The 18,092-nt window shown below is 38.1% G+C and overlaps 1 protein-coding gene across 1 annotated transcript in view; it reads left to right on the top strand.

Moving 5' to 3' along the window:
- LOC124606719 (phosphoinositide 3-kinase regulatory subunit 4) overlaps positions 1 to 18,092 on the top strand; it is a 200,258-nt gene that overhangs the window by 156,448 nt on the left and 25,718 nt on the right. Inside the window, exons 22-24 of the mRNA XM_047138749.1 lie at positions 3,268 to 3,483; positions 3,810 to 3,907; positions 8,804 to 8,908. Of these exons, the coding sequence (XP_046994705.1) occupies positions 3,268 to 3,483; positions 3,810 to 3,907; positions 8,804 to 8,908 (419 nt within the window). The remainder of the gene's footprint in view (positions 1 to 3,267; positions 3,484 to 3,809; positions 3,908 to 8,803; positions 8,909 to 18,092) is intronic.

Consider the following 18,092-nt stretch of genomic DNA (forward strand, 5'->3'; position numbering starts at 1 on the left):
TGTTGGTGGAATAGGTGTTTCCATTACAACAGTGGCAGTGCACTAGCTTGACAGCTGCACTCATCCACATCCTTGCATAGATTGCAGCAACTAACACAACTGCATTACCGATTCTTAACTGACAGAATTGAGGATTAGTCATTATTAATGATATGTTCAGGCTCTACACCTATTTTTTCTCCGTTGCGGTAGCTATGAAGATAAGCTCAATTGCCAGTGTCTTGCATTTGCCATTATTCTGATGAAACAACTAATAAGAAAACAATGAAAAAACTGCTTGTAAATAGAGAATGGGGGTATCTATAATCAGTGTAAATTAGGGCCTGTCTGTTGTGACTATACAAATTGGAAACTTACCAAAATGCTCAAAAAACACACTTCCTTATAGATATTTCCACATGTGTCACTCAATTTTCAGTCAACATAATGTAGCTATTTACATTGTTTTATGCATGAATGATCACCGAAACAGTAGCATTTGGTACTCTGCTAACAAGGTTACATCTTGTCAACCAAGATAATGTTTTCTGCTGTTCTCAAATGAGGACCATAGTATTGACTATTCTCTATACAACCCAGCTACCTTTGAGCCAATTTCCTGTCAAACAGCACCTGCCCCTCTCTCCTCTCCTATAAATTTCTGCCATTTTATTCTATTTCTTCACTTTTTCTTTTTTATAATTTTATGGCTGTTTCATCATCATCATCGTCATCATCATCTTCTTCTTCTTCTTCTTCTTCTTCTTCTTCTTCTTGTCCTTCACAGTCTACTAATTCTAACAGTGCCCATTTTGATGATTTTTCTTTTTATCTCATAACCATCTTTTTTTTCTCTTACCGTCTTATCAGCTGGTCTACAAAAGAAATCCTCCATATTTTGCTGTATCTTCAAAAATCTAGTATAATGGAATAATACAAGGGCTGTTCAGAAAGTATCCAGCTGTGATTTATAAAGTCAATCTTTATTCACATACAATTGTTTGATACTAGTCACCTTCAGAGTTGTCCCCTTTAGCTTCTACACACCTCTCCGAATGCTGCTGCCTCTGATGAAAGCATAGTTGGAAACCTCTTTTGGTATGGTATGCAGCTGCTCCATCAAATTCTGCATAACATCTTCCCTGCTCTGAAATCTGGCCCCTTTTCAGTTTTGGAAAAAGTCTGAAATCCCTTGGTGCTAGGTCAGGGGAATAGGAGGGCTGATGAACCACAGCTGTGTTGTGCTTGGCCAAAAAAGTCTGAATTAATTGAGAACGAGTAGCAGGTGCATTATCTTCGTGGAGGTGCCAACTGACTGCTGCCCACAAGTCTGACCATTTCTGTCTCACTGCTTTGTGAAGGCAACATAGAGCCTCTTGGTAGTACTCCTGATTGGCATCGACCAAGCCTTTGGAGTCAAAAAAAGATGGTCAGCATGTCTTACACATTGCTGTGGACCTGTATTATTTTTTTGGGTCTCAGGAATGACGAATGCTTCCATTGTGATGACTAGAACTTTGTTTGTGGGTTGTATCCATAAACCCAGGACTCATCACCAGTGATAACAGTGTTAAGAAAGTTGGGATTAATTTCACAGTGTCTAGCATGTATTGTGTGATCTCCGAACGAAATTGTATCTGCCCAGTAGATGTTAGCAACTTTGGCATAAATTTTTCTAAAATCCTCCTGAGGCCAAAGTATTCTGTTAAAATGGAATGAATGAATCCGGTACTGATTTTAACCTCATCTGCAAGTACTCTGATCATGATTTGTGTATCCAGCGTCACTAGGGTCCTTACATGATCAATAACAATCTTAGGCTTCCATTCAGAAGGATGACAGTTCAAATCCTTGTATAGCCATTCATGTATATTTGGCATAGCTTCTTGAAATCGCCAAAGGGAGATGTTGAGATGGTTCCTTTGAAAAGGAAGGTGTGATTTCCTTCCCTGTGCTTCCCTTTTGTTAAATCATAATCAAGGATCCACGATTTTTTTATCGATTGTAGAAATTTCTCATTCATTTGGTTTCTCCATTACAAAGGTTCAAAAATGTCTTCTCTCACTTACTGAGGTTTCCCTTAATCAGTATTTAACCTGCACACTACTCTCTTTATAGAGGTTTAAGAAAAGAGGCAGGATATCAAATACATGCAGAATTAGGAAATAATATAACAAGTTATAATGTAATTATCTAAAAACAGGTATTTATAATTATGCACTTACTTTAAGAAATCTAGCAGCCCTCTTTTTTGTGTGCTTTGGGATTTTAAAGTATATTTCAAGCTTATTTCATCAAAAACTGACTGATCAGTATACTTTGAAAATCGAAGGAAGACTATTCTCTGTCTAGCATATTTAAACCTACTTGGTTCTTTGTGGAAAGTATATTAATTCATCACCAAAACAACCATCTATAATATTCTCTTCAATATCACTGTCTTATACTCATAAACCAAAACACTCTTTATCATCTTTTTAAATCAGCACACTGTTGTCAGTTAACATAATCTTTAAATGTGAGTACTGGACTTGCCGTCCGTAGCTTGTGGTCTAGTGGCTAGCATTGCTGACTGGATCATGGGGTCACGGGTGCAATTCCCGGCTGGGTTAGGGATTTTCTCTGCCCGGGGACTGGGTGTTTGTGTTGTCCTCATCATTTCATTATCATTATCATTCATGACGGTGGCTAGATTGGACTGTGTAGAAAAATTGGACTGTGTAAAAATTTGGACTTTGTATAATTGCTGATGGCCGTGCAGTTGAGCGCTCCACAAACCAAACATCATCGTCAACTGAACTTTTCTGTTTTGTGAGAAACCCAATGTCAGCTTCTTTTTCACTTTCCAACCTGAAACCTAGCTTTCACAAAGCAGTTCTTGATAGTAATGTAGCTTGTTGCAAACATGCTGTTCTAGAGAATTTCATGCCAAGGGTACATTTATCTTGGGGTTAGTATCCTTATCCAAATGGCAAAATGTGTATGATGAGTTCATTACAACAGTAACATTTAAAGTTTAATGGATGTCATTTTCTGTAGAGGTTTTTATTCGGCTTTTGAAATTTTGGTATTACATCTCTGTCAAACATCTCCAAATGTACAGCAGAACATATAAGGAAAATATAATGAGCAGACAATAACAGTATGAACTACACTGACATTGGCTATGTATATAGTTAAGTTGTCCATCTGAAGACTGAACTGTGGCAGTGAAATGTAAGTCACCTCCTATCTCTGTGTTATGATTCACAATTTGTAGATGTGTCTATTTTGTACTCTTATTCACAGGTTGGTCTCGATACCAGAGACTACACTGTTTGCAAGTTGTTCAGCAGATGGCTACATTCGTCTTTGGGACTGTGGCAAAATGGAAGGTCGAAATATTGCTAATCGCTCACGGCAAGTTTACAATAGACAAGCAGGCCCCCTTGTCGGTCTCACTGTATGTGAGGGCAATCAGTCTTTAGGATCTGCTTCACAAACTGGTGCAATTTTTGTCTTAAGGTATGCATTACTTTACTAATGATTTTTTAGCTACTATTGGTGGCTAATGGTTAACAACAGATGTTGATATTTTTGTGAATAATATGCGTTAATTTTGTAAGGAAGAAATTTAATAATTTTAATTGCGTTCATATATTTACCAGTTTTATCATCAATTATGTGGCTACTGACTTGACTGCTAAAAATGAACACTAAATTTTTTACAGTTTTAAAATTGCTTCATAATAGTTAGATTTTCAGAATTGTGAAAAACTTGGGTTTCATTTTGTTTGTAAGATTCTGGATAAGTATTTCACTACAATAATTTTAATTCTTTTATCTTGTAGGGTTGAACCTAATAGCAACAAGATGACTGTGCTGCAGTCTCGGCAGCTTGATTTACAAGAAGATGGCTGTGCTGTTGATATGAATTACTTTGATTCAGGTTTGTTCTTTTAGAATTTTTATATTGAACTTTCTAATAGTGATATTGATATGGAAACTTCTAATTGCCAAGTAAACATTCCACTAGTTTTTTGTTTCTATATTTGTTTTGAAATTTATGTTATGTCCAATATACCTGACAATATCTTTCTGTTTTCCACCATTTATTAAATTTTGTTGTTGCTTTACATTCTTATGAGTGCAATGTTTACATATGACTCTGGGATGTGCAAAGTAACAGTAGATAATACTCGATAAAAGTGAAACTGTTATTAACACTTTTGTATCTGACAGTGATTCAGATTCTCTACCCAGCCTCAGTATCAAAAGAGACTCTCAGAGATCCTTAGCCTCTGTAGCCTTCAGGTTGATACGCAGTCCTTTGTAAGGTTGGAAAGCTCAGCTGACATGAGAGATGGGTGTAGTTGCTGACAATTTTCTGCTGATAAATAATACAACTAGCTACTTGTCAGTCTCTCTCATTTATAATATGAAACTTGTGTTTGATTGTTCTGAACTTGACTTTGCCTCTTTGTTTCTTTATTTGGACTACACTCTGGATGCATTTATCACACTTCTGATCAGCTGTTCACTATATGAACTTTGTCATGACCAACCACATATAATTGCTTGTTTGTTCCTCTGGTCTCCATGTCACTATTTGTGTGAGTGATCATAAACTTTGTGGTATTGAGAAAACCCAAAGATTGGTTTGAAACCACTGTTCTTTACTTTTTGTCCTTTTGGAGATGGTATGGTCTTGCCTTCCTCCAACCTTTGAACTGACCAAAAGGAGAAGGGATCGAGGGTTTTTCACATCGCACTGCAGCTTTTCATTTTTCATGTTAACAAATCACTGCCAGAGAAGAAAGAAGTGATAAGTATGTGAAAAACCCTTGTAGTTTCCGGAATGAACCCGTGACCTTTGAATTTGTAATGTGCCACTTACCCAGTTGAGCCACCAAGCCAAACATCCTACTTTGTTTAAATTTTAGATATGTATATATTATTTTTATAATGAATCTGACATGTCTGATACTGTTGTACTGAATGGTCTAAGGATGAGTAAATAAATCTGTATGGTTTATAATTACCAGGACAAGGTATGTATGAGAGAAAATGTTTGGAAAATCCACAGGAAAAGTTGGAAACTTTGATGGAATTTTGATATGAAAATCTTAATGAAAGAAATGTGACAGTCGGTTTGACAGTGCTGCTGTCTCAGTGAGTGTTGAAATATCAGTCGGCATCCACACAACACAGACTATCTACATGACTGTTGAGTCAATGAGACTGGCAAAGATTGTAGACAGACATTTGGAGGCAAATCGAATAAGAATTACAATAAACACTTTCTTTTAAACTGGCTGCAAGAAAGAACATGTTAAGCTGTGCTGTGAACATGTGCGGGTTTGTTCTCCTTTTTGTAACAGAAAACCTGATAGTTCCCAGAATGAGATTTTCACTCTGCAGCGGAGTGTACTCTGATATGAAACTTCCTGGCAGATTAAAACTGTGTGCCCGACCGAGACTCGAACTCGGGACCTTTGCCTTTCGCGGGCAAGTGCTCTACCAACTGAGCTACCGAAGCACGACTCACGCCCGGTACTCACAGCTTTACTTCTGCCAGTACCTCGTCTCCTACCTTCCAAACTTTACAGAAGCTCTCCTGCGAACCTTGCAGAACTAGCACTCCTGAAAGAAAGGATATTCCGGAGACATGGCTTAGCCACAGCCTGGGGGATGTTTCCAGAATGAGATTTTCACTCTGCAGCGGAGTGTACGCTGATATGAAACTTCCTGGCAGATTAAAACTGTGTGCCCGACCGAGACTCGAACTCGGGACCTTTGCCTTTCGCGGGCAAGTGCTCTACCAACTGAGCTACCGAAGCACGACTCACCCCCGGTACTCACAGTTCTGTAAAGTTTGGAAGGTAGGAGACGAGGTACTGGCAGAAGTAAAGCTGTGAGTACCGGGCGTGAGTCGTGCTTCGGTAGCTCAGTTGGTAGAGCACTTGCCCGCGAAAGGCAAAGGTCCCGAGTTCGAGTCTCGGTCGGGCACACAGTTTTAATCTGCCAGGAAGTTTCAACCTGATAGTTGTGTTTATGACTAACTTTATAATCCTGCCTGTTCATAGATTAAAACCATGTGAAATACTGTCATTATAGCTACTATCCTCACAGATCCAGCAGCTGGAAAGGTCTCTTTCATATCACACATACTAATGATTCCAACTGGTCATTCATTTTGACTTCTATTCTCAGTCAAGGTTCTGTTTGCAATAACAATAAATGAGGTAAGAGAGAGTGAGAGCAGGAGATAGAGAAGTGGGAAGGAAATGGGTATAAAGAAGGGGAAGGAGGATATGGACGAAGAGATGGGGGAGGAGGAGATGAATAGTGTGACTGTGGGATAAGAGATGTACATGGAGCAGGTGGAAGGCTATTGACAGAGATAGAGGGGAGGGGAGGAGATGGACAAAGGTAGGAGGGGGGGGGGGGGGGGGGGAAGGAGAGGGATAGAAAGGGGGAAGAAGGATATTAGGACGTGTATCCAATTCTGATACATATTTAGCAATTATGAAGCATTGCCAGGTTCACAATAGTTGATGAATAACCAGGATATCTAATACTCAGAGAAAAAAAGAAAAAGAAAAAAAGCTGACTCTTTTACAGTTATAGCAAATAGCTGCTGTCTTTCTCTTATTGTCAGCTTATTATCTACATGGGAGCATTGATAAATAGCAGGGCCGCTCATATTGTGAATGCCATTAATTACGTAGTAATTTATTAGACTTTCCCGGCGATTTGATGACATCTCGTGGAAATCGGGTTTTCTGCCGGATATCAGCGTCTTCCAAACATGATATTTCGACGTCATTACTTGACGTCTTCATCAGGTGTGACCTGAGACTGGCTGCTTGCTGGACCAGGTCGCATATTTATGCCTGCCTGGTGCCTGGTGTTCTGTTTGCCGTTCCCTAGTTGGTCCGCGCCTGTGAGTCGCGCTATCCTGCCGCTCTACGTGTTCCCTATTTCGTCCTCGCCCACTCTGGCCACCTCCAACTGCGGTCGCAGCCTCCTGGTGTTGCCTTCTCGGTCCACGCCCGTGAGTGGCGTTCCCCTGCCACTCTGGATGTTCCCTATTCCGTCCGCGCCCGCTCTGGCCGCCTCCATCTGCGGTGGTGGCCTCCTGGTGTTCCCTTTTCGGTCCGCGCCTGCAAGTTACGCTCCCCTGCCACTCTGGACGTTCCCTATTCCGTCCGCACTCGCTCTGGCCGCCTCCATCTGCGGTGGTGGCCTCCTGGTGTTCCCTTTTCGGTCCGTGCCTGCGAGTTATGCTCCCCTGCCACTCTGGACGTTCCCTATTCCGTCCGCGCCCGCTCTGGCCGCGTCCGTCTGCGGTGGTTTCCTCCTGGTGTTCCCTTTTTGGTCCGCGCCCGCGAGTGGCGCTACCCTGCTACTCTGGACATTCCCTATTCCGTCCGCGTCCACTCTGGCCGCCTCCGACTGCGGCGGAGGCTTCCTGGTGATCCCTTCTTGGTTCGTGCCCGCAGTGTGCAGATGTCTGAGGCTCGTTGTTGGTGTTGGAAACATATTTTCTCCGGTATTGCTTCAGCAGTTCAAATGCCGGGTTCCACGCAGTGCTTAGCTGGTATCCTGCTTCCCGGTTAATCAGGTTTTGTGCCATCTTTATCTCTATAGATTCAGTGATGACACTATCCCAGAACCTGGGGGTCTGGACCATGACCTTGGTGTTCTCATAATCCATGGAATGTTCCAACTCTAGGCAGTGTTCAGCTATTGCTGATTTTGTGGCCTGCCTTAGCCTGGTATGTCACTGGTGTTCCTCACATCTGATTTCCACCGTTCTAGTCGTTTGGCCAATGTAGGACATACCGCATTCACAAGGAATATTGTAAATGACAGGCTTCCTTAATCCCAGGTCATCTTTGACTGTTCCAAGTAAAGCCCTGATTTTGCTAGGTGGGCAGAAGACACTCTTGATGTTATGCTTCATTAGTATTCTGCTGATCTTGGCAGAAACAGGCTCGGAATACGGTAAAAATGCCAGCTTCTTGATTTCTTCTTCTTGCTCGTTCTCCGGTGTATCCTGACGTCTGGCAGGATGTAGAGCTCTGCGGATGTCTCTGGATGAGAATCCGTTGTTAGCAAACACTTTTGAAGATGTTCAAGTTCCCCTGCCAGGCTGTCAGAGTCAGACAGTGTCTTGGCTCGGTGTACGAGTGTTCTAAGCACCCCGGTCTTTTGTGCTGGGTGGTGGCCGCTGTCGGCCTGTATATATAAGTCTGTGTGTGTTGGCTTTCGGTACACACTGTGGCTGAAGATACCATCCGCCTTCTTCTTCACCAGGACATCCAGAAACAGAAGCTGACCGTCCTTTTCTAGCTCCATGGTGAATTTAATATTCGGATGCCTTGAGTTCAGGTGGTCCAGGAAGTCTTCCAGTTTTTCGCGACCGTGGGGCCAAATGACAAATGTGTCAACATATCTCAGGAAGCATGTTGGCTGGTAAGTGGCAGTTGTAAGAACCTCATCCTCAAACTTCTCCATGAAGAGGTTGGCCACTACTGGTGACAAGGGGCTACCCATCGCCATCCCTTCAGTCCGTTCATAGAATTGACCTCCACATGAGTTGCGGATGTGGTGTGCACACTTCCCCACATATGTTGCCAACATTTTCTTGAGATATGTTGCAGCTGGGTAGGTGGCAGAGTAATTTTGTTCCAACCCAGAATTAGGGGAAACGATTTTTTGACATTGAGTTCATTGAAACCCTCACCACTTAAGTTGGTGAAAAGTTTTAATTTAGAAAATAATAATTATTTTTCTTTTCCTCATAGCTACTGTTTACTAACTTATTGCTACTTTGCAGGTTCTCAGTCTGTATTGGTATATGCAACCATGTATGGTTCCATTGTGGGTTGGGACTTGCGAGCTCCTGGAAATGCTTGGAAGCTAGATAACAATCTTAATAAAGGTATCAGTAACACAAAGATACATAATAACTGGAATTTTTTTAATAAATACTTACATACATAAGTTAGTTTAAAACTGTGTGAAATTGGGAGTACTTCCTGTTGTGTGTTTATATTTGGCAAGGCTGGACATATTTCTGAACTGTATGTTGTCAGCATTGCCAATTAAAATACCACCGTTAATAGTGAGAGGAAGGAAGCACTTTAATTACCTCTGATGCTGAGTGAGAAAAATATACAGTATCTCACATTCTGACTATAGTTGGATAGTGGTAATAGTGAATTTTCAGTCATACCATTGTAGCAGCTTAATAATTTGGACCTCCACCATTCACAAGTATGATGACAAGTGAAACCAGAAAATTATAATCACATTTAATAAAAGTTCACGTGATATCTTAGCTGCTCCATATGATGAGATATTCAACTTCGATATCCTCCAGGATTGGTGCTTCAGAAAGTCCTCAATCCTTGCATCGCTGTATTATTAATTTTGACATAAAACACAGAGTCTGATACTTTGCTTGTCATATATTGTAACTGATAATCAAGTACATAGGTGGAACAAACATTGGCTGTCTGACAGCCTCTGAAAGATGTTCTCACAGACAGCTTCCGAAAGACAATAATGCAGACAGGTGGACCATGTGACTGATGCACCACTTCCTTTTATATAAAACTAAACAATTGATTGCATTATTTAATCTGAGATTTACAAAAAACAATTAAAGGTCGCGAGATAATTTTGGTTACATGTATCACAAAAAGGGTCATGTGTTGCCCTTTTAATTCCAAAGAATATGAAGTACAATAACACAAATTATATTTTAGTTAATTACAACCCAATTACTTTAATAAGATATTACTAACAGTATTCCTGTTTGCTCTTAAGTATAGCTATCATTTTAGATTATAGTAATGAATAAACATCGTAGCTTTTCAGAAATAGGGGAGAGATAAATTTATGTGATGCAACATAACTGCACCATTCATAACACAGAATTTCAAAGTTGGGTTATTAACAAACGGCTTATTCCCTTTAGTTGCTAATATACATTGGGTAATACATTAATGTCAAATTTAATCTGGTACAATAAACTCATTTGTACTAATTTTTTAAGGGTCAGTTTACTTCTGGAACTGGGTGTAGACATAAAAATATAAAGCTCAGAAAGTTAAAAATTTGAGCAAAAATGACCTCTTCAGAGGATGTTTATGTGAGGAAGGAATTTCAGATTGGGAGGGGAACATAGTCAATACCCCCTGAAGAGTTTTACTAACCAAAGGTTAGTGAAATGGTACCTCAAGGTATACTATTGAATACAGGTGTAAATATCAAAAATAGTGAGATACAGGTGGTGTAAAGCACCAAAAACATTACATCATATAACAGAAAATCTATATGTATAACACCCAAAACATATGAAATTATAAAGGTATAGCATTAATAGTGTGTAACACTTTAGAAACAAACAATTTGAAATATAAAAATTTACAGTGGTATGAGGTATGAATTACATCAAAACATCCTAAAAGCTTAAATGAGATACTCCCAAGGTGTAAATCAAAACAAAGTGTTGAAATTTCATTTTCTTCTGTAAGGTATTTATTCTGGTGGGTTCTCCACTCTGTACAGTCCAATGTGGCAGTTTGGGTAAAACTGTCTTTTCAGTACCTGAAACTACACACTGTACAAGTTTCCATCCTAATGGATGACATCACATAAAATAAACAAAAGTTTCTGTCATTTATGTTTATTTATGATAGCAATTTTCTATTTAACTCGTTTTCCACTTCTGATTGTAGTTCCTAAGATGGGTAATTTCACCACAGAACTAGACAATATATGTAATACAAATAATATATAAGTAACAGTTCAAGATATTGACTTAGAGAAGAATAATCACCATATTATACATAACATTAATATGCTAACATTGGATAGTTTTCCTCCTCCTGTATGTACAGAATTTCAAAGGCAACAGACAAGTCTAAAGTGAAAGCAAACAGTTAGATCAGCATCAACCTCACAACAGTCAAAACTGAAAATTTCTGTGAGACAAAATGCTGCTCAGCATGAAACATACTTACCATCTTAAGTGTGGCTCTAAGCCAACAATGTATGTAAGTGTAAGATCAATAATCATGTGTAATGACTAAGTATAAAGTGTTTAGATCAGAATTACAGTCTCAATGTAAGTATGATCATCTTCAGTCTGCATCCCAGAATACACAGCATCACAGTGTCGTCTTGAAGTCTCTTTCAAAATATATATTTTTAGAAGAAAAGCTGTATGTCATAGCAGTAAACTTAACTTTAAATTCCAGATTTTCCATATAGTACTTGGAATCCAGTAAGTTCTTATATATTATGGTACAAAAAGTGTGGGTAACATTTAGTTAGCGTATAATTAATCAGTTACGTAGTTAAACAAGAAAAATCATCACAGAGAGTATTCACAAAATAAATGAAACTTTAAGTACTAGCACTTTGTCTAAATGTGTCATGAAAAACCAGATAAAAATGTACAATTCAAAGGTAATCAAGTTGCAGATTTGCTTTGTGAACCATTCCTGAAATGTCATGTTGAAGTCAAAGTATGACACAGATGATTAGAAGGATTTCAGCAATAGAAACATATGCATATGGAAAAGAGGCAAATTGGTTGGGTGATCATCACATGGATGACATAGTATAAAAGATAGAAGGAAACTTCCATCATGTTAGTAATGAAGAAAAACAGATGACAAATTCCCCATATATTTGCCTGAATACCACCCCCCACATCAATGAAGGTGATGTAGGTGTTGCCATACAGCAACGAACAGTAGCATAAAAACAAACTAGCACAATAGGCTTTATAACATAAGATAGACATGCTAATACAATGTGAACATTAAACAAACTAACCCTAACATGCTGCTGAAAATTGAAAAGAAACTTAAATAGTCTGTGTGTTTACATAAGAAGAAAACCAAAATTCTAGACATCAAAAACAGTAAGGTGGAACATCCAGTTACAGACCACTGTCACAATCATAATACATAGCATGAGATACAAACATAAAAGTCAAAATTGAAAGACATGATACCAGGAGTCAAATAGGACAAAAGCATGTACATATGTATACAGAACAATCAGTTCCATATATCATTATCAATTTATTTGAAGAACATCACAGCAGAAATTAACTCAAAATCACATCTCCCTAAAGTACATTTCTGCTATACAGAACAGTATTGGTGAACAAACACCCAAGTTCATCAACCACACACAATGTGTTTGAAATGTCAAGAGCTTCCTGCACCAGAGCCAGAAAAAAGGAGAAATTCAAGAAAGACATGAGAATCATCACATACAAGAAAACAAGGAAGAGCCAAGTGTATATATGTGTCCAGTCCAGTAGAGTTAAACATCATACATAATTGAGCAAGTTCATAGAGTAAATATTAATAAATATTAAATATTAATAAAGGCTAAATATTAATAAAGAATTCCAGTAAAGGTAAATATTAATAAAGAATGCCAGTAAAGGTAAATATTAAATAAATAAAACAGAAATTGACTCCAATGAGCTCAGACTTACCTTTAGGAATAATGCTATGTCGGAATCCTTTATGACTTTGATGATTTGTCACCTTTACCCTCTGACATCTGTCACAAGATGCAATATAAGAATTCACTCTTCTAGATATATTACTAAAATAAAAATTCTCCTGCAACTTCTGGGTGTACTTCCTACTGCCACAATGTCCAAAATTTTCATTGACAAACTTAATAAGTAAATCAATGTGTTGTTACGCCAGCATAATTTCGCTGATCAGAATCAGGTGGGTGTCTTTCAAACAGAATCCCCACGTATACCTAGTAGTATTGTGCAACTTTCCCATACCCATTTTTTTCAAGTAAGCTCTTTACTAACTTAAGGTCTTCATCCTGATTTTGATGTCTCCTAAGCTCTTCACATATCTTAATTATTTTTTTCCACCTTTTATACAATTAATGAACATGATTCCGAAGTTCTTATCATTCTGTATTCCAACATTTTCCTGCACATTCCCTATTGGCAATCTAGATAGTGCATCTGCAAACACAGTTCTGCTCACCCTTAATATATAAAATAACATAATCAAACTGTTGCAAGAATAAGGCCCAATGTGTTATTCTGTTATGATAAAGTTTACATTCTTGCAAATTTGATAAAACTGCATGATCAGTAAAAACAATGACCTTGTGTCCAGTTAAATAACTTCTAAACTCTTTTGAATCCCCACACAATGGCAAGTAGTTCTTTATCTGTTACAGTATATCTTCTCTCTTCTTTTAATAAACTACGGCTTGCAAAGCTGATTGCACACTGCTTGACCTGTCCATCTACCTCCTTTTGCGGGAATAAATAAGCATCTAAACCATAGATACTACCACCAGTCATAAGGCAAAATGGTAAAGTAAGATCAGGGCTATGTAGAATTTCACTGTTGCAAAGTTGTTTCTTAATCTCATCAAAACCTAACCGGCAGTCAGCTGACCATTCCCATATTGTGTTTTTCTTGAAAAGTAATGTGAACTAGGGGAATTTAAAGTAGTCCTAATGTATTTGTGAAGAAATTGCATAGACCAAAAAATGACCTCCATTCCTTCTTATTACTAGGTTTAGGAAATTTAGCAGTAGCTTTAATATCACTTGGGTCGGGGGTAAGATTCCTTCTTTGCAATTAGTGTGTCGTAAAAAGTTCAAAGTTCTTGCACCAAACTTAACACTTATCTAACTTACGTGTCATACCTCCCTGCTTTAACTTATTACCTGCCTCTTTGATTGTGTTCACATACTTGTCCTAGGTGTTGCTTGTTGTGAGTATGTCAACAACATAAATTACCAGTTTTGAATGCATTTCACTTCTCAGCACGAGATCTAAGGCTTTAATAATCTCTGCTGCAGATACATTCAGACCAAAAGGTACTACACAATACTGATAGCTTTTACCAGAAAATAAGAAAGCAATATATTTCCTAAATTCTGATTCTAGTGTTATATGGTGGAAACCTGAGGTCAAATTCAGGCTCTAAACACTTGACACCAGAAAATTTATTGCATAATTCTTCCATTGACTCAGGGTGATCAATTTCTCTTTCCAAAAATATATTTAGGTTGTAGGAATCAAGCACGAGCCTGACCCCACCATCCTTCTTAGTTACAACAATCAAAGGGTTGTTGTAGTGGCTAGTACTCCTTTCAGTAAACCTCTACTTTTGCATCTCTCTCTCCACAATGTTTTTTTATGGGTAGGAACTGACTATGGTTTTATAAAGAAAGGCTGGTGCTCTTTAAGCCTTAACTTGCATGCATAGTTCTTGACTCTTCTTGGTTTCTCACTAAATATATCTTTATAGAGTCGCAACACTTCTTCCAGTTCTGACTTTTCATCTCCAGTAAGATTTTGTGCATTTTTTACCTTTTCAGTAACAAGTTGATCAAAATCGCTGATCAAAATCCCTATCAGTTGTATCATTACTTGACAAATAATTATCATCACCATCATCATCTATATAGCCTTTTTCTACCTCAATGCCAAAACCATATATTCTGTTAGCAGTTGTGTCTCCAGTTCTTAAGTGTAACATAGTATAACCAGAAAAATGTGTATTTGTATTGGAAAAATTTACTCTGAACTTTACCCAGTCAAATGTTACATTGTTTTTCAGTATCTAGTTCCATGCTTAGCAATATCTCCTCATTCAGATCACTGACCACCAAGCATCCTTGCTCAAAAACTGCATTGTCAACATGAAACGTTATTAAAACTTGTTTGTTTACAACATTACTAAACTTACCTGTAGCACCTTTAATCCTAACTCCCATTAAAGGAAATTCAGTGTACTCAGAATTCTGTTTAACTCTATCCCTGATCTTTTAAGAAATAATAGAAATTGCACTACCTGTGTAAATCAAACAATAACCATGCCAATCGCCAAATGTGATTTTGATGTATGGACTACCACATAAATCGTGCTGTTCATTAATATTATTTTCTCTAAGCAAATCATCCTCGGTATTCTCAAAATGTAAATCTTTCTGCAAATGGTTCTTATAATCACTAGATAGCTGTATAGGGCAAAGTGTTGTGGTACCTGTGTGCTTATGCCACGAATAACTTCTAATGCTTGATTGGATTTACAAGTAGGACTTATAGATGTGCTCATTAGGGTTGCAAATAAAATCTGACTGAGAATGATCAATAAACTGACTACCTGAACTGAAATCTGACTCATCCTTACCAACATCTCTGAAATGTTCAGTAATCCTCTTATTCACTTCAAAATGCTGTGTCCTGATGTCCTGGCATTCACACAAAATATCACTAATGTTCATTGGAATAAGTTGACCTCCTGAACCTCATCACTGGTTTGGTTATGATAAATTACTTCAATGTAAACCATACCATCCAGCTCTTGTAAATTAAGTGTATCAGTTTCTGCTTCAACTACTAAATCATTAGTAATGACACCACTCACCTGGGTCTCTCACACTTCCGCCACTACTGACTCAGGATAGGCCTTCCCCACCCTATCGCAGTTAGCTACAAAAGTCTCCTGCTCAGGGTGCATTAAAATACCAATACCAAAGTAACTATTCTCAACATCTACGTGTTCCACAGAACATTCAGAGTTAAATAATTTTACTAAAACACCTTCTTCAGATTCATAAGGAGTTACAGTACATTTCTTACCACCATATATCTGTTTAATTGCAACATCCCAAAACTTACTTTCAGAATTAGTTGCATTAACAGGATAATCACATACACTCTCTTAATCACACTCCTCTTGATCTGAATTTTTTATTGTCTGGTCATGAAAATTATTTACCTCCTCCACCTTACAGACACCAAGTGAAGATATTAACGGTTTTCGTGATTCCAGTTGCTGTTCCTTCTGTTATGACTATTAACTATTATCATTCCTGTTATTATTATTACTATTATTATAAGTATTATGGTTCCTTTTGTTACCTTTTATTTTTCTGGTTGTGTTGAGATGACCCCCATTGCAGTTGTTGTTTCTGTTGTTATGTGAGTTATTAGCCCTGTCTGCTTCCTCAAAAGCTTTGTCAAGTTTATGAACATCTTTAAAAAATTCTCAAGTGAATTATTGGGACCACAGACAAGGCCCCAATGATCTCTCACTGGTAGAAGAATAAGATCATCAAAAGGTTTGTCCAGGCGAGCAAGATTACATAACTGTTTGTCACAGAATCTTACATCGAGAGATTACCTGGTCTGTACCTACTACCGTTAAAATATTCTGTTTTGATGCCCATCTGTTTACTTTCGGACCAGAATTTATTCAAGAACATCTTTTCAAATTCATTAAATGTTATGTCTGGCTTTATGTTTTGATTAGCCCGTGACAGTGCTTCACAATCAAGGAAATGTTTGGCTAGTTTAATTTTTTCAGAATCAGGCAAGTTTGGAGGAAAAATATCTTTATATTGCCATTAAGTAGTCCACTGGATGTATTTTAAAATGCCCAGAAGTATTTAAGAGATAAATTGTTACAAAATGGTGCAAAATTTCTGCCGATTTGCAGATATGTCATATTTGTTTCAATATCACATCATCAGATGTTTAGCTGTTGTAAATTTTCAGACGAAGTCTCACTTTTATTATTAACACACAGTATGGCTATGAATTTGATCATTATTTTAGTTTCTGTTCGATGGACTCACTTTCCTGCTCTATATATTCATGCATAATTTTGAATTCAGAGTTCCTTCTAACTAACTCAGTGTGAACACATCTTCAGCATTCTCCACAACCAACCATACATGATTAACCTTATCGTTTACTTATTGAATTTCAAGAACAGTTGACTTTCATAATTGATTAATTTTTAAAAGGAAGGTTGCTACTTGTTCCTGCATAGCGTGAGTTTTCCTTTCCATTGTCTTAACAGTGTCATTTAGATTAACAACACCCTTTTTTTAGGTCATTGTTTAATCTTGTAAGTTGATTCTTTAAATTATTATTCAGACTTGTAAGCTTATGAGACAAGAGTTGAGATAATCTTTCAAATAAACCTGAGTTTCTTCATTTGGAAAAGATCCTAAGAAAGGTGATGTCTCGGATGACTGTTTTGGGTTTGGTGTCGACGATTGAGGACTTTGAGTATATGAAACCTCTCCAGTTGTATCAGGATTCCCCGTGCTTGCCATATTTGAAGATAATATTGGGTACAAAATACGAAAATAAATCTACCTAACCAGATTATTGTCATACGCAAAGCCACAATTATCCTTCTTATCAACAGTCACGCGACAAAAGAAATTTGGGAAAATGATATTCTGAGGAAAAGTAATTAAAAAATGTTCTTGTCTCATATGGTCCAACGATGAATTGCCACACTGCATGTTCTGTCTCATCCCAACTGTTGTCCAATAATCGATTGTCACATGTTGCAATTAGCCTCTGAAATGTAGTACAAAAATTAGTACACTGACTTACACGTATCCCAGCTCAGTGACTTACTTCGCTTGACTTAGTTCCTGTTGTTCCCTGTGGGACATAAGGCCGTGATGAAATTCCTCCACCTGGTCTGATTTCTAGTAAGTCTCTTCATTTCACTCCATGTTTTCCCATCCTCTGCAGCTTCTCTCTTGGTCGTCCTTTTCCAGGTCTGTTTGGGATGACCACACTTTCTAATTCCTTGAGGGTTCCAGTCCAATGCCACCCTTTCAACAGCTCAATCTGGTTTCCTCAATGTATGCCCAATCCAGTTCCAGTTTCTTTCCTTGATTTGTATATTGATTTGTATATTGATTGGTTGCTGATTTGTCTCCCTCCAAAGATCTTCATTTGTCATTATATCTGGCCATCTCACATTTAAAGTACGCTGGAGACAGTGATTGATAAAAACTGGGAGCTGGTTTTTGGTGTGGTTAGTCACAACAGAACTGCCTTCACATTGCAATTGAAAAGCCGGAGTTTGGTCTTCTTTGAGATGTTCCTATTTCTCCGAACAGGGTACAGTTGTACAAACGTACCATTTTCTTTGCGGATGCGACTCTTCATGTCCTCCTCAGTGCCTCCTGTGGTTGTGACTATACTTCCAAGATAGAGGAAAGATTGGACCTGTTCTATGTCCTCTCCATTAATGGCCAGCCTATTCCTGATGGTCAAATTTATCCG

Source organism: Schistocerca americana, chromosome 3 (genome assembly GCF_021461395.2).
Source record: "Schistocerca americana isolate TAMUIC-IGC-003095 chromosome 3, iqSchAmer2.1, whole genome shotgun sequence".
In the NCBI taxonomy this organism is placed as follows: domain Eukaryota; kingdom Metazoa; phylum Arthropoda; class Insecta; order Orthoptera; family Acrididae; genus Schistocerca; species Schistocerca americana.